General features: G+C 44.4%; 1 protein-coding gene across 4 annotated transcripts in view; it reads right to left on the bottom strand.

Moving 5' to 3' along the window:
* The window catches only part of GNB5 (G protein subunit beta 5), a 60,791-nt gene that overhangs the window by 23,983 nt on the left and 11,156 nt on the right, over window positions 1-25,652 (bottom strand). For all 4 annotated transcript variants that reach the window (XM_019442098.2, XM_019442101.2, XM_019442100.2 and 1 more), the window contains 4 exons: window positions 14,952-15,088; window positions 10,864-10,905; window positions 8,549-8,625; window positions 2,208-2,340 (listed from right to left, as the gene is read on the bottom strand). In XM_019442098.2, the coding sequence (XP_019297643.1) occupies window positions 2,208-2,340; window positions 8,549-8,625; window positions 10,864-10,905; window positions 14,952-15,088 (389 nt within the window). The remainder of the gene's footprint in view (window positions 1-2,207; window positions 2,341-8,548; window positions 8,626-10,863; window positions 10,906-14,951; window positions 15,089-25,652) is intronic.

Below are 25,652 nucleotides of genomic sequence, written 5' to 3'. Positions count from 1 at the left end.
TTTAGCTCCTCCTGACTGTTCCTTAGTCCCTTGATCTCTGTAGCAATAGATTCTCTGCTGTCCTCTATACTGTTTTCAAGCCCAGCGATTAATTTTATGACTATTATTCTAAATTCACTTTCTGTTATATTGTTTAAATCCTTTTTGATCAGTTCGTTAGTTGTTGTTATTTCCTGGAGGTTTTTTTGAGGGGAATTCTTCCGTTTTGTCATTTTGGATAGTCCCTGGAGTGGTGCGGACCTGCAGGGCACTTCCCCTGTGCTGTCTTGACTAACTTGCGTTGGTGGGCGGGGCCGCAGTCAGACCTGATGTCTGCCCCCAGCCCACCACTGGGGCCACAGTCATACTGGTGTGTGCCTTCTCTTCCCCTCTCCTAGGGGCGGGATTCACTGTGAGGTGGCGTGGCCCATCTGGGCTACTTGCACACTGACAGGCTTGTGGTGCTGGGGATCTGGCCTATTAGCTGGGGTGGATTGGCAAGGTGCACAGCGGCGGGAGGGGCAGGCTCAGCTTGCTTTTCCTTCGGAGATCCGCTTCAGGAGGGGCCCTGCGGCACCAGGAGGGAGTCAGACCCGCTGGAGGGATGGATCCGCAGAAGCACAGCTTTGGGTGTTTGCGCGGTGCAAGCAAGTTCCCTGGCAGGAACTCGTTCCCTTTGGGATTTTGGCTGGGGGATGGGTGAGGGAGGTGGCGCTGGCGAGCGCCTTTGTTCCCCGCCAAGCTGAGCTCTGTCATCCAGGGCTCAACAACTCTCCCTCCCCTTGTCCTCCAGGCTTCCTGCTCTCTGAGCAGAGCTGTTAGCTTATAACCTTCCAGATGTCAAGTCCTGCTTGCTGTCGGAACACACTCCATCCAGCCCCTCCGCTTTTGCCAGCCAGACTTGAGGGCTCTGCTTGGCCGGCGGGCCACTCCTCCGCCCCGGCTCCCTCACACCAGTCTGTGGAGCACAGCACCACCTCGCTGCCCTTCCTACCCTCTTCCGTGGGCCTCTCATCTGCGCTTGGCTCCGTTCTGCTAGTCTTCTGGCGGTTTTCTGGGTTATTTAGGCAGGTGTAGGTGGAATCTAAGTGGTCAGCGGGACGCGGTGAGCCCAGCGTCCTCCTACGCTGCCATCTTCCCAACCGCCAAATCTCCCTAGCACCATTTGTTGAAGAGACTGTCTTTTCCCCCATTGTATATTCTTACCTGCTTTGCTGTAGATGAATTGACCATAAAAGTGTGGATGGATTTTTGGACTCTATTCTGTTCCATCGACCTATGCATCTATTTTTGTGCCAGTACCATACTGTTTTGATTACTACAGCTTTGTAGTATATCTTGAAATCTAGGATTTTGATACCTCCAGTTTTGTTCTTCTTTCTCAAGATTTCTTTGGCTATTTGGTGTCTTTTGTGGTTCCATATAAGTTTTAGGATTGTTCTAGTTCTCTCAAAAATGTTCTTGGTATTTTAATAGATTGTATTAAATCTGTAGATTGCTTTTGGTAGAATGGATATTTTAACAATATTGGGTCTAGAGAATGGAATATGTTTCCATTTATTTGTGTCATCTTCAGTTTTTTCAACAATGTTTTATAGTTTTCAGAGTACAGAGCTTTCACCTCCTTGGTGAAGTTATTCCTAGGTATTTTATTCTTTTCGATGTAATTGTAAATGAAATGGTTTTCTTTATTTTTAAGTTTATTTATATATTTTGAGAGAGTGTGCATGAGTGAGGGAGGGGGCAGAGAGGGAGAGAAAGACAGAATCCCAAACAGTCTCCACACTCGGTGCCGAGACCTATGCGGGGCTCAATCCCACCACCCTGGGATCACAACCTGAGCCAAAATCAAGAGTTGGACGCTTAACTGACTGAGCCACCCAGGCGTCCTTCAAAAAACAGACTCTTAATGCAGAGAACAAACTGGCGGTTGCCAGAGGGGAGGGAGGTAGTGAGGGATGGGGTGAAATAAAGGGGATTAAGAGCACATTTATCATAATGAGCAATGGGAAATGCATAGAACTGATGAATTGCTATATTGTACATCTGAAATATAACACTGTATGTTAATTATACTTGAACAAGATGATAATAATAATAACAGTAACAATAACAGTAATAATGATAGAGGACACTGGAAAGCTTCCTCTCCTTGCCACTCCTTCTTAGTCCTCTGCCACTTCCCCTGCTCTCCAGCAGGCTGCCCCACCACATGGCCGTTTACTTACTTGCATGTCTGAGTTGGTGAAGCTGCAGGCAGACAGGTAGTTGGTATGCATAGCGACTGACTTCTTTTTGGCAGCCATGTTTTCATTTTTGTCAAATGTCAGTGGATACACAGAACACTTATTATCCAAACCACTAGCATGGAAAGAAAGAAGTGTCAAATGCTAATATAAGGCAATAGAATACATGTATACATTCTCATGCACACGCACATTTTCAAAATGTTTCCCTTTGGCAGCATCATATATTGTAAACTTTCCCCCAACTTTTATTTGGAAGATTTTCAAATGTACAGTAAAATTGAAAGAAAAATAGGACAATGAACACCCAGATCCCCTGACTTATGTTTAGTAACTTTGGTTTTGCCATATTTGTAGGAGAAAATTCTGAACCATTTGAAGGGAAGTGCAGACGTGACATATTACATCTAAATACTTCAATATGCAAATATACATTTTCTATAAAACAGAACATTCTCCTAGGTGGCCACTAAATCATTATCACATTTAGAAAACTAACACAAATTCCCTAACACCGTGGAAGAGGTCATCTGTATTCAATCTTGCCCAATTGCCCCCAAGATCCAGGGCCCAAGCAAGGTTCAGATATTGCACTGTTTTTTGTATCTTTTTAAGATCCTTTAATTTAATTTTTTAAATGTTTATTTTTGAGAGAGAGAGAGGGAGACAGAGCACAAGCAGGGGAGAGGCAGAGAGAGACGGAGATAGAATTGGAAGCAGGCTCTGTGCTGACAGCTCAGAGCCCAATGCGGGATTTGAACTCATGAGCTGTGAGATTATGACCTGAGCCAAAGTTGGACGCTTAACCTAATGAGCCACCCAGGCACCCCTAAGATCTTTTAATTTAGAACAGACCCTCTACCTCTTTTTTGTTGTTGTTCATGACAAGAGATCTTAGGCCAAGTGTTTTTTTTTTTTTTTTAAATTTTTTTTAACGTTTATTTATTTTTGAGACAGAGAGAGACAGAGCATGAATGGGGGAGGGTCAGAGAGAGGGAGACACAGAATCTGAAACAGGCTTCAGGCTCTGAGCTGTCAGCACAGAGCCCAACGCGGGGCTCGAACCCACGGACCGCGAGATCATGACCTGAGCCAAAGTCGGCCGCTTAACCGACTGAGCCACCCAGGTGCCCCAGGCCAAGTGTTTTATAGAATGTCACATACAATCTGGACTTGTCACATTGTTTCTTTGCTTTTTTCAAAATTTATTGAGAGAGACAGCTTAAGCGGGGAGAAGGGCAGAGAGAGGGGGACAGAGTACCCAAAGTGGGCTCTGTGCTGACAGGCTGACAGCAGTGAGCCTGATGTGGGGCTCCAACTCACAAACTGCAAGATCATGACCTGAGCTGAAGGCGGACGCTCAAGTGACTGAGCCATCCAGGTGCTCCACATTGTTTCTTAATGGCTATTTTCAAGTATAACTTTTTTTTGGCAATAATAGTATAAAGGTGACATTGTGTACTTCTTTCTTACTGCTTCACTTCAGAGGTTTGTGATGCCTCTTGTCTTAAAATTGGTGATGCCAACTTTGATGACTTGGTCAAAGCATTATATCTTTCCATGGTAAATGTGACTTGTTTATAATTAGTAATAGTTTGGGTTTGACACTTCAAGACCATGTGAATATCCTGCTTTCCAACAACCTTTCATGCAAAGGCTTCAGCAAGACTATGCTTGTTTGAATCAAATATTACTTTAGGGGTACAAAAGGGTGACCTCCTGATTTGATCATCCCTAAGAAATGGATTCCTTTTTCTCTTCAACTCTGTTATAATCCATTACTATCACTATTCCATGTGATGCTCAAATTGTCCCAAATTTGGACAGTGGGGGCCCCTTCAAGCAGCTCCTGTTTCCTTTTGATAGGACTCCATTGGTCCTTGAATATTTCCTTGCTTTCTGGAACAAGAAAATCCCCCAGGCTCTAAAGAGGCCTTCCTTTCCTGTCCCAGACCTAAATCAGCCTTACTCCAAGGAGCCTTGCTTCCTTTTAGTGGGGAACGATGTTTAGGAGCTCTCTTCTGAGGCCCTGGGGATGCTAGGGTGTCCCTTAACCTTTCCAGCTGCTCAAAGAGGCAGGTGTGGACTTGGGAAGTCTATTACCAGTAATTCATAAGCTTGTGGGTAAGAATGATTTGCAGTTAGGCTGTGCCATTGAACCAGCATGCTGTGGACCATGGGCTTCCCCAGACCTCAGGGTGGAAGGCTTTCTCCCATGCCGAGGCTTCAGAGTAGTTTCTGTAGCTCTGTTGGGATACTTATTATTTTGAATTATTTGCACTATGAGAAGCAGAGAAGCTTGCAGTGTGATGCATCTGATGTTGAATCTCTGGTTTAGTGTCTAACTCATTTTGTAATCTTGCTTATGTTTGTTAAGGTTCTCTGAGCCTTAGTTTCCTCAACTATAAAATGGAGTGGATGCCACCCACCTTTTACAAGGGGCTGTTGTAAAGAAGCATAAAGAGTTCAGAATGGCTCTAGACATAGGATAGAGGCTCAGTAAGTGGTCATAATTGTTATCTTTATATTCTACTTGGTTGGAGGCAGGCACTATGTTTGTTTATTTATTTATTTTGAGAGAGAGAGAGAGAGAGAGAGAGAGAGAGAGAGAGAGAGAGAGAGAACATGTGGGCAGAGAGAGGGAGAATCCCAAGCAGGCTCTGCATTGTCAGCACAGAGCCCGAGGTCCAGCTCGATCCCAAGAATCGCGAGATCATGATCTCAGCTGAAATCAAGAGTGGGACGTTTAACCGACTGAGCCACCCAGGTGCCCCTATCCTATTCATCTTTAAATTCCCCAGGACACTCAGTCCAGTGCCTTGTGAACAGGTGTTCATATCAAGTGTACAATTCCTGAGTGAAGTCTTCTTGGGGATCTGGTTTTCAAATAAAAAAAAAAAACTTACATATAAATAAAATCAATTAACACATTTTTTTTTTGAGAAGAGGATTGTGTCAATACTGTTAGAGTTTAGCTTTTAAGTTTGGAAGCAACTAAGAAATAGACCCACAAGTCAGGCAGATGGAGATAAAAATATCCCCATTATTCCCTAAAAAAAAATTGAGAATGTGGCAGAGATGTGGGTCTGTGTGATCACGGAGTTACAGGGGTGTCACAAAGCCACAGTCGAGAAACATCTCATTAGATCATCACTAGAAAGGCAAGTTAATCACGGTGGCTCTTGGCAGTTCTAAGGAAGGTCTGAGCGAGGGAGATGGTGCTTTTGTCTACGATGGGGATTCAGTCTCTCAGTTTCATTTTTAATGCTCTCTCCTCATCCAGTGGACCCCATATTTTACATATTTGTTAATATTTCACCAATAGTTACACCTTGAACTACTTCCACTTCTGTTTCATAACAAGGTGCGAGGCAGCCAGTGCAGGTGCTGACCAGCTACCATATGCCAGGGCTGGGAAACAGATGTGACTGAGATTAAGGCACCAGCCATCCCTCCTCTCTGAGCTTTTTCTCTCTGCCACACTGTCACCACAAATGTGTCCACCTGGGCCTTGTAAAATTGTTCTCTTCCCTGCCTGCCCCTCATCCTCATGGACATGTTCCCACTGGGTTCTATTTAGTGAGGGTTCAAATAAGACATATCCGAGAGAATCATTTTCTAAATTACTGTGAAAGACCTTGTTCACTATGTTATTATATCCATTGCATATTGCAGAAGGATCTACCCAACATATTCTTTTTGTAATGCAGAACCAGACAGCTAGTATCTCAGTGTCAAATACTGAGAAATCATGTAACTCACCCAACTCTATGTATCTGCTAACATCAATGCCCAGTTAGAAACATATTACTCCAGGGTTTTTTAAAATGCAGAATATTTATTATTCCTAATGAGAAAGAACTGATCTTACCTAATGAGAGGTTGGCTTTTGCCTTCAGCTACTGGGAGGTCATCTCTGAGTCCCAGGAATGGCTTGTCTGACGGGAGCAGTTCTGGCCAATAGTCTTAACAGTGTGATTTCTGGTGGGGGCTTTAGGAGATGCACTATGACTTCCAATCTCTGTAAGTTCTGACCTCCTCTGGAGGAACTAGAAACTGAAGGTATTAGTCTAAACCTCGAGGACACACTGGAGACTGAGGGTCAGCCACATGGGGAGTATGTGATTGAGCCCCAGTAAAAACTCTGGACACCAGAGGCTCAGAGGAGTTTCCCTGGCTGATAATACTCTGCGTATCATCACACATGGTGGCCAGGAGGAGGTGATGCCATCTGTGACTCCACAGGGAGGGGACACCTGGAAGTTCCAGGTTTGGACCCCTCCTGGACTCTGCCCTATGCACCTCTTTCTTTGGCTCTAATTTGTATCCTTTCATTGTGAGCCTAAGTATAGCACTTCCCAGAGTTCTGTGATTGTTCTAGAAAATTTTCAAACCTGAGAATGGTTGTGGGGACTCTCAAATTTGTGGCTGGTATCTGAAGGGACAGAAGTCTTGTGGGGACTGTGCCTTCTAACTGTCCAGCTGGCTGAACTCCTTTGTACTTACCTGATAGTTTGTGTGTGTGTGTGTGTGTGTGTGTGTGCGTGTGTGTATGCATACACATATATAATGTTTTATATATATAGCATATAGATAAATTTTTTATATATATGACATATATAAATACCTACACACACACACACACACACATATAAATCACATATGTATGTGTGTGTCTTTTATTGTGCTTACCTCAAACCATTTCAAGAAGTAAATGGAAATGAATTTTATATGAATATTACCATTCAGTTATAAGATGGAAATACAACTTACTCTTGAATTATTTAAATAATTAGAAAATATGTAATACGTGTGTGTGACCATGGGTTCCAAAGGCACACAGGGTCTTGGCAAATGGAGAGTTAATGGAAAGATGCCCCCAAACACCACCCAAAGGGAGGGACATTGGGGATGAGCACTGGTGTGACCCTGGCTGGAGAATGCTCCAAACTTTTTGTTTCAAGGCCAAGGATTTTCACTTTTGAAATAAAACTATTTTCTCCTGATTATAAAAATAACATACACTTATTTTGAAAACTTGAAAATAGAGAAAACTATTTTAAAAAAACCCATAGTCCTATCATCCACAAAGAACTGCTACTGGATTTTCTGGTAAGTTCATCACAGACATGTGATTGACTCTTTCCTAACATGGCTGGGCTCCTACTGTAGAAATACTTTGAATGGTTCCAGAACCGTTTAACACAGGGAAAGGGAATTGGGTTGGTTGCAGTCCTCAGGGCCAACTCTGTTAAACTGAGCTCCAGGAGAATAGGGAATAAAACAGTCTTCCTAGCCACCTGGATGCTCTTTCTTTTTTTTTTTTTAAGTTTATTTATTTATTTTGAGAGAAAACCAGTGCGGAAGAGGCAGAGAGAGAGGGGGACAGAGGATCTGAAGCGGGCTCTGTGCTGACAGCAGTGAGCCCAATGTGCGGCTCAAACTCATGAGCCATGAGATCATGACCTGAGCTGAAGTTGAACGCTCAACCAACTAAGCCACCCAGGCTTCCTGAATGCTCTTTTCACTTACTATAATTAAGAAGTTTTCTTTTTGATGGTTGTATAAAATATTTTCTTCAATTCATGTACCACAATTCACTTAACAATTTCCTTTGATGGACATACTGTTCTTCCCTACTTGACCCTATTTTTGCTTTATTTTAAATAACACTACAATAAATATTATCACTCATGTGGCTTTTATATATTATGGATCATTCCTTTCAAACAAAGTTCTTAGATGTGGCATCATTAGGATCAAAGATTACAAATTCTTGTTTTTTGGTTTTTAAAAATTTTTTTTAATGTTTATTTATTTTTGAGAGAGAGACAGAGTGCAAGCAGGGGAGGGGCAGAGAAAGAGGGAGACATAGAGTCCAAAGCAGGCTCCAGGCTCTGAGCTGTCAGCACAGAGCCCAATGCGGGGCTCCAACTCGTGAACTGTGAGATCATGACCTAAGCTGAAGTCAGACGGTCAACCAACTGAGCCACCCAGGTGCCCCAAAGGTTATAAATTTTTCAAGGCTTCTTTCATATTACCAACAAGTTTTCCAAAATGTCTACACCAATTTCCAGTCCCTACCAACAGCATTTGAGAGTAGAGGCGGGCAGGTTTGAAACTTAAATGACTGTCAGTCTGTAGTGAAAATAATTATGAAAGAGATTTTTATAGTTTCTTTTTTGATAAAGTTCAGGGAGGAAGTTAACACATTACTTAACCAGTAAATAACAAAAACAAGTTTTTGTGTGTTTGTTTTTGCCCATCGAACGGTGTTTTATGGCTAACAGGACATCTGAAAAGCTGCTGTGGCCCCTACTCACCCGCATGCAATGGCGCATCCTGATGGGGCATATGCACAAGCCATCACCCACGTGCAGGGCATAGTGACCGCGTGCTCCTGAAACACAGTACGCAAGGTTCATAGAAGGAACAAGCAGTGTTTCTACATACATGTATTAACCTTTAGTTTTCACAAAATGAAACGATTCAGGTTCCTGCTCAATTCCATTACAACTTCAAAGAGCAGTGATGTGAGGTGACGATCAGCTGGAGACTGACAAAGAGACTCAGCTCCCCCATAATCAGCTGAACAGTATGTTGTATATTTGGAAAGCTAAAAATCTCAACCAGCAAAACAATACTCTTAATGTTTTACTTACTTCTTAATTGTGTACTCCCCTCGTTCTTGTGAATGAATATTGGAGCTCATTTTCTTTGAAAGGTCAGTCTGAATTTCACTGCAGTTATATTCTTCAACCTATTTACTCAAATTCCCCCTATTTTCAAAATCTATTCTTAAATGATTCAACATGTATGTCATATGTGTCTCCTTGTGAGTGTACGACAGCCGCTGGGCCCTGTGGGGCCTGAAACCATTCCTGGGAAGGTGTGAGTGGGGGCAGGTGTGCACAGGGTGATGCTGAGTTGTGCTCACAGATAACACAGAACCCGTAACATGGAAGCTATGAGAACAAGATGTAGCAGTTCCTGCTCCTGGCTCCTGCATTCTCCTGCATGTAGACAGGCAAACAAGAAAGCCACAATTCAAAACCTTCTGAATTTGTGGTCTTATTTCCATGACAGACATAGGCCCTGGTCCTGGTTCCAACACCAGCAAGACGTGCGGCCTCATGTAGCCCTGCCATTTGTCCTCCCTCAGTCTCTCCCCATCTGTGAAGGGAGAGGATGGGACTAGATGATTCCTAAAGTACATGTGAGTGCTGGTCTTCTTTCCTGTTTGATCCCGTGTGATTTTGTGGGGGAAACATGGGCCCTGACACTGCCCATGAAAATTCTGTCACTTGAAATCTATAACCTTAAAAAAATTTTTTTAATGTTTATTTTTGAGAAAGAGAGACAGAGAGAGAGAGACAGAGCAAAGCAGGAGAAGGGTAGAGAGAGAGGGAGATAAGGAATCCAAAGCAGGCTCCAGGCTCCAGCCGTCAGCACAGAGCCCAAAGCAGGGCTTGAACCCATGAACTGTGACATTGTGACCTGAACTGAAGTCAGATGCTTAACCAACTGAGCCACCCAGGTGCCCCAGAATCTACAGCCTTTTAAACGCCAAGAATAATCTGTGCAAATGGTCGCTTTAGGCACAAGGCACCCCAGGCCTCCTTCTTTACAAGTAAAGAAGAACTATGGTCTCTGACGGGGGGGGGGGGGGGGGGGGGGGGGCGGGGCACAGAGGCAACACCATGCCCCTTAGAAACCAGGCAGTGTGTGCTCAATGACATTCTAAGGCTTAAACAGAAATAACAAAAACCCACACACTCCTGAAGATGCTAAGGCATGCTGGGAGAAATAGAAGCTTCCATGGAGGGAGGTGCTGGACAGGAAAGCCCTTTGCAAACTCTTAAGTTGCCATTTTTACTATTTCCCAGGGGCCTGACCATTAGGGACTCTGCTCCAAAAGATGGTTCTGGGCCCCCCCTTGATCAGGTTGTACAGCAACTGCCTACCACAACAGCTACTAAACACATTCAATAGTGCAGAATTCAGATGCTGTTCAGTTTTAGGCAGATCTAGATCTCTGTGTTTTACATAGTGAAAAAGAAGACTTTCTTTATAAGTAAATAACAGAATCAATAGTCATTACTGTAAATAGCAACATGATGCAGGCTTGTAAGCACACCGACACATTGATTTTGGCCTTTCTCTTAAGAGTCTAAATTCAGAGCCGAGCATGCCCAGGCCGGACAGAGGATAGTCAGTTCAACCCCCTGCAGCCACATCTTCCCTGCCCACTGCCTGCTCATGTCCACAGTGGAACGGAGTCTGGTCAAAGACATAGAGGGGAGAGAAACCTAGGGATTTGGGAACCTCCTACAATCCCTCAGAAGAAAAACAATACATGCCTGTGTGAATGTGACAAGTTTTCCAAGCCAGGCCCTTTCCCGTTTTAGTGCTAGCACCCTGTCTGGTGGCTCTCCATGCTCCAGCCTCAATGAGGGGAGGAATGGATTTTGCTGTGGGCTGCTGAGCTGTCCGAATACAGATGGGCTTTTGTGGGGTTTCCATCCCCAGAAAGGCACCCGAGAAGAAGGATGACTGTGACTGGGGGTGTCTGGAGGGGATGAGGACCCAGGGCTGTGGTTCTGAGGTGCTGCTCAACATGCCAGCGACAACACCTTACCTTGTTAGTAGTGAAGGAATCCCACACGATCACCTTCCCATCCTGGAAGGAAAAGAGTAAATAGCTCAGGAGTTGTCAGCCAGTCCTTACAGGGAAGTACTGAGAATTGTTCATAAAAGCTGTGTCTGGCGGGACAGTGTGCAGGAGAAAGCCAGAGTGAGTATCTGGGTAATCAAGATCTATCCTTGAACAAAAGGGGAGCGAATATGGGGCTCAACTGTCCAGCCTGATTAAAGGCTCAGTTCTCAACGTTATACTCCTTGTACAGATACAAAGACAAAAGCAATGCTCGGAGACTTCTGTTATACTATTTAGAAACCAAGCACAAACTGTTGGTACATGGCCATCAAGCACCATACCCTGTCAGAAAGCGATACAGGCGTAAGACAAACCTGAAACGACCTCTAGGTACCTGACAGGAAATGAATGGACTCTTGCTTTCTCCCTCACCACCTCCACTAGCCATCCTGGCTCCTGTGTGCTGTGCTCCCTGTAGGGACGGGTCAGAGCCCCACCCTCATTCCTGACCCACTTCTCGGAGCTGCGCTGGCCTGAGATCAGTGTAACGTTGCCACTCTGACATGTTGCACCTATGCTGAGAACAAGTCCATCATGGTGGGGATCCCCTGTGGGCAGCTGTTCTGCAAAGAGAGCACTCCCTGTCAGGGTGTGTTCTGGGCTGGGGCCAAGTTCACTGTCACCACTGCTGCAGCCCACACTGGGGCTGTGGGGAGTCACCACTAGGCCATCTATTTGTCATACAAACCCACTGGGGATAGACCACATAAGCCCTGGTCCCTACAATGCAGTCACCGGCCCAGCATCTGGTGTGCGGGTCCTCTGGGCCCCCAGGCTCTGCCCAACAGCGGAAGAGGACGGCTGAGCTGACTCCTTCAGCACATGGGTTCCCCACACACCCTCCGGGATGGCGAGTCTGCAGCATCCACGGCAGGCTTGGTTTTTGTAATCATTCAAGCCATTTGGAGCCAAATCTGACGAATGAGGCGAGGGCGGGGGAAGAGATGCTGCTTAGGGGCACAGGTAAGGTCTGATTATCCAAAGTGACACTGCTTTGGATTCTGTGTCTCCTTCTCTCTGCCTGTCCCCCACTCACACTCTGTGTGTCTCTCTCAAAAATAAATAAAAACATTAAAAACATATACATGTTCTAAATAATCCACACACTCTAACATCTATGTCAGGTTGTATTTGATAAGAACAGGTCGTAATTAATCTCCTATATTACCTACAGGTCTAGTATGTCATGTACTTGCTTTCTTTTACGTTCATAAAAAAAGTTATCCCTTAAGTTTTCTACCACATTTTAAAAAACGCTGAAAAAGAGAACAAAGAAATTGTTTTACTTCCACCATTCAGTCCCAGCCATTACTATTTTGGAGCATTCTTTCTTGACTTTTTTTTTTTTTTTTTTTTTTTTACAAAGTGGTTATCAAGATATATGTTGCTACCTAGCCTTTTTGATGCTTTGTATGATCTACTGGAAGATTTCCATATTCCTGCTGCGTGTGGCCAAAGTGCCCAGAAACAAGGTCAAAGTAGGCATTCTGGGACCTTTCAAAACTCCTAAGCACATTGGTTCTTCTAGTCTGACTTCTCTGACTAAACCCCTGAGCACAACGTATGGGGTAGATTAGGTAACAGAGCAGAGAAGAGATAAGGGGCTCCAGGCCTTGGGGTCCTCCACACCTGTAGCTCCACATGCTGCATGGGGCCGGCGGGGGGGGGGGGGGGGAGCGTTTGGATGGACTCAGTGTATTGTCCAAATTGGCGTTCCCTTCGGTGGCTTCCTCCACCTCACTGCCTGCCTGCCTGTCCCCACCACCCACCTACTATGTGCTCTGGAGAGAAAAAGGAACCCAAGAGGCTAAAATCAGTCATAAAACCAAATGTGGGCTGCTCCACAAGCACGGATTTATACACCAGGGGCCCACATACCTAGAGAGACAGCCTCCACCCTAAACCCGAACCCACGCAGTCAGGCTGATTAATCTCCTGCCTTCAAGGGAACAGGGCTGCTCTGAGTCACTCTGTCTGCTCCAGAACATTCCTGCTGTTTCCAGCTTCCTCCCACACCCACCCGGCTTCTAGTTTCTCTGCAGCAGAGGTGGATGGATGGAGCACGTAAGCAGTGTACCTCCTCCCTAAGGACAGTATTTGAGTGACAGAGAATCCAACATATATTACACTTCTAGGGGTAAAAAAAAAAAGTCAAAAAGGCTAGGTAGCAACATGTATATCTTGATAACCACTTTGTGAAAAAAAGTTGAGAAAGAAATGCTCTAAAATAGTAATAATGGCTGGGACTGGGTGGTGGAAATAAAACCTTTTCTTTGTTCTCTTTTTCAGCGTTTTTTAAAATGTGGTAGAATACTTAAGGGATAACTTTTTTTATGAACGTAAAAGAAAGCAAGTACGTGACATACTAGACCTGTAGGTAATATAGATTAATTACGACCTGTTCTTATCAAATACAACCTGACATAGATGTTAGAGTGTGTGGATTATTTAGAACATGTATATGTTTTTAATGTTTTTATTTATTTTTGAGAGAGACAGACAGACAGAGTGTGAGTGGGGAGGGGCAGAGAGAGAGAGAGGAAGACACAGAATCCAAGGCAGGTTCCAGGTTCTGAGCTATCAGCACAGCCTCCCAAAGCCGGGCTTGAAATCACGGATGGCAAGATTGTGACCTGAGCTGAAGTTGGACACTTAACCGACTGAGCCACCCAGGCACCCCTAGAATATGTATAGTTTTTATACTTAAAAGGGCAATTAAAAAAAACCCCAAATTGTCCTTTGGAAAAGCTGGGCTGAAGGCAGGGATAGGGAGAAGCCCAAACTGGCCATAAAAATAAATGACTTCAGTTTACAGTTTTATATTCAATGCGTGTTACATCAAAATAGACATAAAAAGTACCAGGCAGTGATAAGCAGCCTCCTGATAGTCATACTTTTGTATAGGTCCCTCCCGCATTATATTAGGGTTGGTCCGTGTGACCAGTGGAATATAGCAGAAGTGATGGAAAGTCACTTTTGAGGCCAGCTCATAAAAGACAGCATGGCTTCTGCCCCATCTCCCTCTAGCACTCTGGGGAACGCCAGCTACTGTGTTGTACGCAGCCCTATGGAAAGTTCCATATGGTGAGGAACTAGGGCGTCCAGCCAATGAGCCATTTTGGAAGGGAATTTCTGCCTCAGTGGAGCTGTGCCATGATCACAGCCCTGACAAGCATCTTGACTGTGACCTCATCAGAGATCCTGAGCCAGAACCACCCAGATAAGCTGCTCCAGATTCCTGACTCTCAGAAACCATAATAAATATTTGTTGTTTTAAGTTGCTAAATTTGGGGGTAACTTGTTATACAGCACTAGATAACACTAATACATAAGATATAAAATAAACTATGTCAATGAGATAGAATGAATGAAAAAATATCCTTTCCAAAAATGTATCTTAAATTTGTTCTTTAGGGGTGTCTGGGTGGCTCGGTCAGTTAAGCGTCCGACTTCGGCTCAGGTCATCATCTCATGGTTCATGAGTTCAAGCCCCGCATCGGGCTCTGTACTGACAGCTCAGAGCCTAGAGCCTGCTTCAGATTCTGTGTCTCCCTCTCTCTCTGCCCCTCCCCGAGTCGTTCTCTCTCTCTGTCTTTCTCTCTCTCAGATGAAGAAACATTAAAAAAGAATTGTCCTTTAGGGCATAGAAATTGCTGAACTCTTAAAGTGAAAGAACCCATAAGCACTTATGTCCCCAACTTGAGGGGAAAAAACCCCTCTATCTAAAAAAGGGTTTCATTTACAAATGAGACCCTGAAATATGCTCAGGAAGAAATAATTTTGAGTGGTTTGTCAAATACAGTTCATGTCTCAGTTATTACCAATTCCAAATCTACCCAAATGAATGGCATTCTACAGTATGCAAGAGAATTCTTAACTATGTTAACTCATGTCCTGTGGAGAATAAATGGAGTCCTAGAGATCAGGAAGGGTTTCTTGAAAAGGAAAGCTCTCTTCTTTTGCTATAAAGTCAGACGCATGCTCACCATCAAATAGCAGGTGCCACGTACCTGGGATGAGCTCACGATCCTTCTCTTATCTTTGCACCAGTCCATGCAGAGAACTTTGTTCCCATGGCCTTTGAGGGTCCTTCTGGTCTTCATGACAAACTGCCCCAGGGCCTCCACCCGCTCCGCAACCTGGTGTACTAGAAGGACAGGCGACAATCAGTTCTGTTACCCAGGACCAGATTCTGAGCCATATGCTGGCAAAGGGATGACACTGGTCTTTCTCTGTGGCCACAGCTTGATTCTCCTGCTTTTTACTATAATGCCTTCACAACGCTCTCTTTTGAGCTCAGTGGAGGGTAGAGACAACACTGTTGTTCTGTCTTTGTGTTTAATATCCTACATTTTTCAAAGCATTTCCATCTCTGTGTGCTGAGGGATCAACAAGACTGCCTCATATCTACAGACTATATACCTTCTACTATACATAATTCTCCCACTGAAGGGTGACAGCTCTGCGAGGTAGGCAGGGCAGAATCAGAATGAGATCACTGTCCCCCTTTAACAGGTGAGGAGACTGAGGCTTACAAGGGTTCTTTGGCTAAGTTCATACAACTAACTGGGAGTGACTCTGGGGTTTCCGGTTCTTTCACCTACCTTTCCAGTCACAAGGAAAAGTGACTTTACAAAAACTGTCCTATGAGGTGCCAGTAGGCACCGTGACTCCTAAATGACCACCACCCCTCCCCCTCTTGCCTAGCACAGGCCTGGGATGTGTGGGTGCTCCATTCATGTGCTGCAGGCAAGAATGAATAAGGGAGCCACCGGTACAGCCATGGGTTTACTGAAAACTTGCAGTGTCAGTAGAGAGCAATATTCTAGAAGTCTGAACACATGACCTAGAGAAGGAACCAACACAAGGGAGGAGCTTCAAAAAGGAATCTCTCAGGTGCTGGGACCGTGGCCTCTTTCTCGAAGCAAATAGAGCTTTCAAGGGGCTTATCTCAGAGGCTATCACTGTGGGGTGTCACTAGGAGCCAAGTTCCCACAAAGGAACCATCTAGTCCAGGCCCTGCATCCAGAGGTGAGGAAACTGAGGATGGGGGATCCCATGGCTTCTCCCCCTTGTGCAGTGACACTGCCCTTGTGGTTGGAGGCTGTGCCAGAAGGAAAACTGGGGCTCCTGACCCCCTCTCCACTTCTCCTTCCTCCAAACCTCCCAGCAGGGCATTTCCCCAGGCAGGTGAGAAGCAGGGAAGGGGGCATTTGAGGCAAGGGATGGCCCAAGGAAAGGTGTGGTGTCTTAGCATAGCAGAGTGACGTGAGTGATGTGAGGCCAGGGGGCTGGCCCTCTTCCTTCCCAGGAGCTGCTAGAACTTGAGGGGGAAATGCCACCTCCTTGTGGGAAACCCGGGCAGGAAACCCAGACTGGACTGTAGTTCAAGCAGTGACAACAGAGCCCTTCTCAGAAACCCACCCTCCCTGGCTGGCTCTCCCTTCCTTCTCTCTAAACACTGCACTGTGTATCTCCTAAAAACAAGGCACTTTCTTACATAACCACAGTATATTATCAAAGTCAGAAAAGTAACACTGAAACAATACTACATCTGATGTATGGACCTTACTGAGAGACTCTCCATTGTCTCAATAATAACTTTACTGCAAAAGAAAACCCAAGATCATGTGCTGTACTCAGATGTCATGTTTCTTTAGTCTCCTGACTTACTTTCCCAGTTTGGGCTTGTCTCCTGCTTCCTCAAGATTAGATTCCGGTAATATGTGTCTGGCAGGAACACCAGAGACTGAGGAGCTCCTGCCGGTGTGCCTGGTCAGGAGGCACCTGTTGTCCATTAGTTCACCATCACCAGCACTGTTCACGCTGACCATTTGGTTAAGATGGTGTCTGCCAGTTTCTTCACTGGACAGTTACCATTTTGCCTTTTATCATGAAGAAGCATCCTGTGGAGATGTACTTTGAGACTATATAAATACCCAGTCACTCTTCAAACTCTAGTTTTAACATCTGTTAATGATTCTTGCCTGAATGGTTTATTACGATAGTTCGCAAGGTTTTCCTAATTCCATCATTCCTTCTGTTTTTTTTTTTTTTTTTAGTTGGCTTTCTAATAAAAGGAGTTTTCCCTCCCCTCCAATGTATTTATTCACCCATGTATATTAGATGGACTCATGGATTCTTACTGTAAGAATTATTTATTTTGATGCTCATCCAGTGCCTGATTTGCTCAGAAGGGGCCCCATCAAGTAAGCTCCCATGACCTTCCAACACGTCCCCGATATTCCCTGAGCACTTCTTTTTGTTTTTTTTTTTTAATATATGAAATTTATTGTCAAATTGGTTTCCATACAACACCCAGTGCTCATCCCAACAGGTGCCCTCCTCAATGCCCATCACCCACCCTCCCTTCCCTCCCACCCCCATCAGCCCTCAGTTTGTTCTCAGTTTTTAAAAGTCTCTTATGCTTTGGCTCTCTCCTACTGTAACCTCTTTTTTTTTTTCCCCTGAGCACTTCTTATTACAGACTCAGGTTCTTTCCCTGCTCTGGCCTTGGAATCAGCCACTTCTCCAAGAAGTCTTGGTTTCATGTAGTTGCCCCATTTCTTTGTGATAAAAGAACAAACGTGTGAACAAGTTAAAAGTCTCTGTGAAAACTCAGACTATAAAAAATACTGGTTTAACTATAAAACTACATGAGAGGGACCTGGCTGGCTCAGTCGGTGGAGCGGGCCACTCTTGATGTAAGCTAGAGCCCTACATTAGGTGGAGAGATTACCTAAAAATAAAATCTTAAAAAAAATATACCTGAATATGCAATTATTATGCTATTACTTCTGCTGAGACACTGCATTCTTTATTGCCACAAACAGCACATTAGTTTTTTACTGATGCATTCTTTAAAACATATTGTTTAATATGTTTAAAAACAGAGTGAATTTTCTAAATTCTTACAGGCCTTTGACATGTCTGTACTAGCTCAGAGTTGTGAGCATAGATTATTTAGTGTTTTACTTTGACACTTCACATCGATATTCTTGCTGTTCTCCTCACTTGTGCATTAGGAAGACCACAGCTATTTAATGTCCCTCTCACAAAAATAAAAAAATTAATTAAAAAGATGGCTCACCCCACCCATATAGGGCCCTCCTTACATAATGGGAATCTGACCACATCCCAACTATTAATTATTTTTTCTCATTGCATTTTTCCATCCCATACCCACTCATCCTGTTTCTATCTGGCAAATCTCACATCTGTTAAAGAGTTACAGCTTTTCAAATGACGTCTCCAGAACCCCTACTGTGTGCCAAGAACTATGCCGGATGCATGGGTACAGAAAAGAATAAGACAGTCCCTGCTCTTATGGAGCTCACAGTGTGCAGGGGGAAGACAGGCCTGCACACATATCACCACGGCAGTGTGGTCACAGAGGTGTTGGGGAGCCGAGGGTAACACGGCTGACTGCTGGCAGGTGTGCCATCAGAAGGAGATGTCACAGGTACCTGGTTTTGAAGGATCCATAAGAGTTGGGGTAAGGAAAGGGAAGGGAGGAAGCTAGCTTCTTTATATCTCTGTTTCTCATTCAGTAAAATGGAAGACAGTGAACTAATCCACGGGGGTGTTCTGAGTTTTAATGGGGGAAGTGAATTAAAGTGCCTAACAGGTGTCTGGCAGGCCAGAAACCAAAGATGGAGAGTCAGGGTACTAGGGACTGGGGACTTGAAAACTGGAAACAACATAACCTGGAGGAGGTGGGGGGGCTTCTGAAATGGAAGGGCCACAGAGACTTTCACGTTTGGGATAAGAAAGAATGAGTGAAAAGAGGAGGTTAGGGATAGGGGGAAGGTTTTTTCTTGATTTATTTTAATATAATTATAGAAGAGAATGCACACCCATTGAAAGTAACCAGAAAATAGAAACACGATCACTTACAGTCCTGCCTAGCCTGACCATTCTAAACATGTGGTCTATATCCTTCCAAGCCTTTTCTCTGCACACGTGTACACATGAGTGTGTGTGTGTATACACACACACACACACACACACACACAAGCAGACTACACTTCACATACAATTTTGGGGACGAGTTTTTTCATTTATGGTTGTCTATGTCAAATATAATTATCTGTCACTTTAAATGACTACATGACATTCCACTGAATATACCACAACGCTAAAATTCCCTACTGGAAGACACTTTGTTCTAGGGCTGCCTGGATACCTTTGCATTGCATTACCTCCTTAGATAAATGCCAATTCATAGCATTGCTGAGTCAAAGGTATAACACATTTTTAGAGGATTTCAATGCATATTGCCAATATCTACCATTTTGTGCACATTTCCTGGGGGACAGGCACTGGGCTGAGGGCCTTACACACAGCCTGAGGACCCAGGCTAACCCTTATTTCTACAAAGAAGGAAGGGGAAGATCAGAGAGGCTAAGGACGTCATGTACAAGCATTCAGACCCCTATGAACAGAAAACACCTCCTGTAGTGGCATAAGTTCTGGGCACGTGGCTCTAATACTGTAGAAAATCAAGGCCAAAGTGAGGTGGTGACAATGGCTTCTTAGTCTAGGAGACACCCCCAACTTGGATCCCTCTACTTCCTGATGTAACTAGAGCAACGGATCCACGTTAGGGACTCTAGTCCGGGAATCAAGAAGTGCATCCTCATCCTGGCTCTGGGAGACTGATGCAAATTTAGAAACAGAAGAGAACTTAGGAACTCAACAAGTCAGGCTGAGCACCAATCCCGGGCACCCTGAGGTTTGGCAAGTGTATGAAGCAGGGGTTTTCAGTTGCCATCAGCTCCTCCTCCCGTCAGCCTCTACCTTCCCTCACAGACAAAAACCTTACTAGAAGCCCAAGGCAGAAAGTAGCCAGAGCTGAGCTGAGCTGGTGAATGGGGGAGGGAGGATGCCAGGCTCAGGAGCATTTGTACTCAGCACACTTCTCGCCCACTGGCCCCCAAGGTAAGTGAGTTGCCCTGATCCACTCACTTCTCAGAAAAGGAAAGTGAGGCCTGAGGGAAAGGCACAACTTATAAATTAGTGGAAACAAATGTCTCCTCTGAGCCTGTGCCCTCCTCTGTAAAACGAGGGTGTTAAGAGTTTATCTGGATGGGGCCCTGGAAATAATCTGTAATTCTGGTTTCAAGCAAAGATGAATTTTTCATGAAGATGTGGCTTCCTGTCAACTTTCAGGGAATATTTTGCTATTTATTTTATAATCTGTTGCACATGTGAACCTAAAGTAAAATGTATAGTGTGCAAGTCTGTTCATGAAAATCCAAACAACATAAATTCGTAAAGTGAAAACATGCATCAGGGTCCTTTTCATCATCCCAAAAGGCCATGAAAAAAGTGACCCAAGCACAGACAAGATCTAAAGTTTTCCTGAACATGAACATTGTGGAAATGACTGGTAATACATTAGATAAGTTCAAAGACAAGTGAGACATCTTCAGTAGAAAAACAGAACCATTTAAAAAATGATCTTGAACCACTTTCCAAATTTGGCACCAATATACAGTCTTTTGATGGCCACGATTTGGTAGAAGATCTAAGGAATCAAAGATGAAAAATTATCTGGGGTGCCTGGGTGGCTTAGTCAGTTAAGTGTCTGACTTCAGCTCTGGTCCTGATCTTGCGGTTCATGGGTTCAGCTCAGCGTCAGGCTCTGTGCTGACAGCTTAGAGCCTGGGGCCTGCTTTGGATTCTGTGTCTTCTCCTCTCTCTCTCTGCCTCTCCCCTGCTCACACTCTGTCTCTCTGTCTCTCAAAAATGAATAAATTAAAAAAAATTTTTTTTTAAAAATGAAAAATTATCCAAAGCTAATTCTAAAAAACTCATTATGCAACCCAAGTGTCCATCGATAGATGAATGGATAAATATGTGGTGTACCTATACACCCACACACAATGAAACACTTCTCATAAAAAAGGGTGATATCATTTACAACATGGATGGACCTAGAGAGTGTTATGCTAAGTGAGGTAAGTCAGAGACATAAAGACAAATACCATATAATTTCAGTTATATGTGGAATTTAAGAAACAAAACAAACAAATGAAAAGCAGAAGTAGACCCATAAATACAGAGAACAGACTGATGGTTGCCAGAGGGGAGGTGAGTGGGGGGATGGGCAAAGTGGGTGAAGAGGAGTGAGAAGCACAGGCTTCCAGGTATGGAATGAGTAAGTCATGGGGATAAAAGGGGATAAGAGCATAGGGAACATAGTCGATGATATCGTAATACCATTGTATGGTGACAGATGGTCACACAATTGTGGTGAGCACAGCATAACCTATAGAGTTGTAGAATCACTATGTTGTACACCTGAAACCAATGTAACACTGTGTGTCAACTATATTTCAATTAAAAAACAATACAGGTAAAACAATTTAAAAAAGCATTCCACCTGAATTTACCTCAGGATCGAATGAGGTGGGATATAAACAAAATCCTTAAACACTGGGATGGTAGGAAAATATCTGCAATCACATTTCCTCACTTGTGCTTGAGATTTTGGAATTGCTCCAAAACATCCATTAGCTACACACAGAAAAAAACCTCCCCAGAATTCCCTAATTAGAAACTGGAAAGACTAAGCTATGGTACCATCTTTCAGATGGAGTCCTACATGGTTCTGTACAATTATTTCAAAATATTGACATTAAAAATAACATTAAAATGACATGGGGGGCATTTTAATCCATTGTGTTAGATTAAAACTAGGCTCAAACTCTAAATCTAGTACAATCCCAAATATGCTCACAAATATATAGGCAAGCATAAAATCATAAGCTATGAAATACACCAAAATGTTATAAGTGGCTGTCTCTGGGTGGTGGGGTTATAAATGGCTTGTTGTCTTCTATATTTCTAAATATGTGGCAGTGGGCATTCGTTTATTACGATGGTACCCTGGAGACACTTATGTTAGCTAGCTTGTGTGCAATTAGGAACGCAGAGCCAAAGCAAAGGGAGACGCAATGAAAGCCTCTCACGGCTGCGGACAGCGGGTGGAAGAGCAGCAGGGAGAGGATTAGCTTGAAACGAAACTCACTTCTAGCCTCAGGACACAGTAGTTTTCCTTAGAACGTGGAAAAAGTCAGCCAACACATTTGTTTCAGACTAATCCAGAAATTCAGTTTTCCTAGATTTCTCCCTACACCATAAAATCAGAAGAGTCCAAGGCTCCAGCCATAATAATAATCTTTGACAGTAAAGCCTTTCACAAAGTTACATTTAGAACAGATAGAAAAGTGAGTAGCATCTGATGATAAGTCCTATGATTTGCCCAAATGTCATCTGGATTTGTACTCAAAGAAATTACAGAAATCTTTGAGTTGTTCGTTCCTAGACTAGATGAGAATCTGCCACCAAGGAAGCTGGGAATCTGGAAGGAGGCCCCCTCAGCCCCAGGAGGCTGCCGGTACAGGGTAGCTGAAATAAACACAGCATGCCTCCTGCTCTGCTTGCAGCCTGTTTTCCAGATCATTCTTCAGTTTAATTTCAAGTTAAGGACTCTTTAAAGTTGAACTCTCTTTTCTTTTTCTTGATGTTGACTCCTGTTCCAGTACTCATTTTTTATTATACACGCAGTAAATGCACAGATGGGTATAAAGTGAAAAATACCTCTACTTCCCTTCCTCCCCTGGCCTTCTCTAGAGATAACAGTTTCTTGTGTAACCTGCCACAAAGTCAACACATAACACAAGCATCTCTTGTTTAAGCTAATGAGATCATGTTATATATACTGTTTACGACTTTTTAAAATTGAATACTGAAACCTTTTCATACATGCATATTTTTTCCTCAAAAAAATTCTTTTTAATGTTTATTTATTTTTGAGAGAGAGAGACAGAGTTGTCAGCAGGGGAGGGGCAGAGAGAGAGGGACACACAGAATCCAAAGCAGGCACCAGGCTCTGAGCTGTCAGCACAGAGCCAGACACAGGGCTTGAACCCATGGACTGCAAGATCATGACCTGAGCCAAAGTCAGATGCTTAACTGACTGAGCCATCTAGGTGCCTGCCCCGCCCCCACCACTTTTTTTGTGTGTGTGTGTGTCTTTTTAATGTAAATCACAAATGTCTGAGTGATGGCCTAGCAGGGTGAGGAGGAGAGCTATACCTAGGAGCCTGAACCCTGGCGTCTGCTCCCCATTCTCCCTTAGAGTAGCTGCAGAACCTTAGGGCAGCTAAAGGAATATAATCCTTCCCTGGATCTCAGTGGTCTCATCCATACAGGTGGCAGGGAGGAGAAGAAAACTTTTTGTGCCTTTAGGACTGAGGCTGAAGCAGGTGACCCTTCTAGTTTTGAGAGTTGTGTGGTAAGACCTCCAAAGATGTCTATGTCCTAATCCATGGAACCTGTGACTATGTTACCTTACATGGCAGAAGGGGCTCCGAGATGTGATTAACTTAAGGATCTTGAGAGAGGATGATTATCCCAGTTTATACAGGTGGGCCCACTGTAATCACAAGGGTCCTTGTAAGAGGGAGGCAGGGAGATCAGAGTCAAGATGTGATGAGAGAAAGGAGGTTAGAGGATGTGGGGTCACAAGCCAAGGACTACAGGTGGCCTCTAGAAGCTGGACAAGGCCAGGAAGGGACTCTTCCCTAAAGCTTCCAGAAGGAATAAAGCCCTGCTAACCCAGTTAGACTTCTGACTTCCAGAACTGTAAAAGAATAAATTATGTTGCTTTAAGTACCTATGTTTGTGGAAATTTGTACAACATCAATAGGAAACTAATACAAGCTATATATTATATCTCATGATTCTAAAATGTCTTATAATCAAGAAAGGGAGCACTTACCCATGGCAGAAGGTAAGCTGACAGTAATAAGGGGAAAACATGTAAGGAGAAGGAGGAAGCTTTGGAGGAATATGGGGAAAGGCAAGGGCGCTGGGCCTGGGGCTATGGAGTTTGATGTAGGCAGGCTTCCCCTTAGGCCACCCATATCAGCTACTTCCTCTATTTAATGTTAGCCAAGGGTCTGATTCAGGGAAGAGGGCTCAACAGTATGGATGCTGGTCTGAGGGTCAAAGGGAGGGGAGCTGAAGAAGTGAGGGTCTGGAGTTGGGCAGAGTTTGCTTTTCCTCCAAGTTCATGCTCTGTTATTTTGTTGTGTTTTTAGGCAAGAATTTGGGCAAGTCAGAGCTAACAGAAGGCTGATCAACTGTCCCAGTTTGCCCAGGACTAAAGGGTTTTCCAGAATGCAGGACCTTCCATTTTAAAACTGAGAGTCCCAGGCAAACCAGGACAACTTGGCCATCTTACCTTGTGGCCTGAAAAGCTGGGGTAGGGGCTACAGGGCCATCTATATAACAACACCAAAATGTAAGAATGACAGGCTCAGTAAGAGGTTGAGAGATTGGAAGAGAGAAGAGCCCAGTGATCCTAGATCATGAAGATCTCTGGGGGGAGGGGAGACTGGTCAGAAGAGGAGGAGTAGCTCTGAGGACCAAAGGGATCCAGGAGACTGTGATGGAGAGAGAGGCCAGTGGGTTAGGACAGTCACCCTTGGGAACCCCGAAGATATCAGGGATGGGGCAGGGCTGAGGTCAAAAAGAAGGCTCAAGCCATGTGCCAAATTTCCTTAAGAAATGAGGCAGCCTGGCTGGGAGGTCAGGAGACAGCAGCATGGAGAAGGGGAAAACAGATGTCAGTTGAATGACAGGAGCTTCAAAGGAGCAAAGGTTCTATACAGGAGTAGAGGAGAAGTGGTCTGGAGGCTGCAGGGGGAATAAAGGGGAACATGGCCATATGACTTCTGGTCTTTTCAACTCCCAAATTCTGACTTACATGCAGGTGGGGATAGATCTTTCCACTGTGGGTCCAAAAGTTGGCTTCTGAGGGTACTGCATCCTTGGCAGGACAGGGGACTATGCTGAAAAACTACCTTGACTATCTCTCTGCCTTAAGGTCATTTCCCAAGTCACAGAAAAGGCTAACAGGTTCCCAGTGGGATGTCTTCACTGTTGATCAAGAGAGTTTCTGGAGAATCTCTGCACAGAGCCCAAAGTAGTTGGGCAAAAAGCTGAAGCGAGGTTGGGCTGGAGTTCTGACCGTCTGGGCTGGAATCCTGGTCCCACTACCGGCTGACTGCAGTCCTCTGGCAAGTCCTTTCACCCTGCCGTGCCTCAGTTTGCTCCTCTGTAAAATGCAGAAGTCAGACGACCTACCTCAGGGGCACTAACACCACACATACAGCATCATCGATAGCACCTGCAGAATGTAGGAATTTGCAGAGTGAAATGAGGCAGACTTTGTCCAATGCCTCCCAATTTCCATTCCCTACTGCTTCCTGATAACAGAAACCCAACGTTGTTTGGGGATGACAATGTGCCCAGCTCAGTTCTCTCTTTCCCAGGGTCCCTTGCAGTAGCAATGTAACCTACTTCTGGCCAATAAAGTACAAAATCTGTTGGAAGAAGGGAGATTTGGGGGAAAACTTTTGCTTTCCTGGTAAGAAGGAGAAACAGAGGTTGGTGACCACTTTCTCCCTTCTTCTGGCCCTGGATACAGAGGTGATGTTTGGAGCTGTGGTGGTCATACTGTAATCAGGCGGCAAATCCCAGTGTTCTCAGGGTGGTGGAGAAGAAAGACTGGAGGGTGGGTCCCTGATGGCACCCTGAGCTGCTAAACCAAAGTCGGTGATCACCTACCCTTGTTCCTGTTACACGAGGAAAACAGCTCCCAATTTGTTTCGCTACTTTATTTGGGGTCTATAGTT

Source organism: Panthera pardus, unplaced genomic scaffold (genome assembly GCF_024362965.1).
Source record: "Panthera pardus isolate Hobbes unplaced genomic scaffold, ASM2436296v1 HiC_scaffold_24, whole genome shotgun sequence".
In the NCBI taxonomy this organism is placed as follows: Eukaryota; Metazoa; Chordata; class Mammalia; order Carnivora; family Felidae; genus Panthera; species Panthera pardus.
This window is presented reverse-complemented; position numbering and strand designations above follow the sequence as displayed.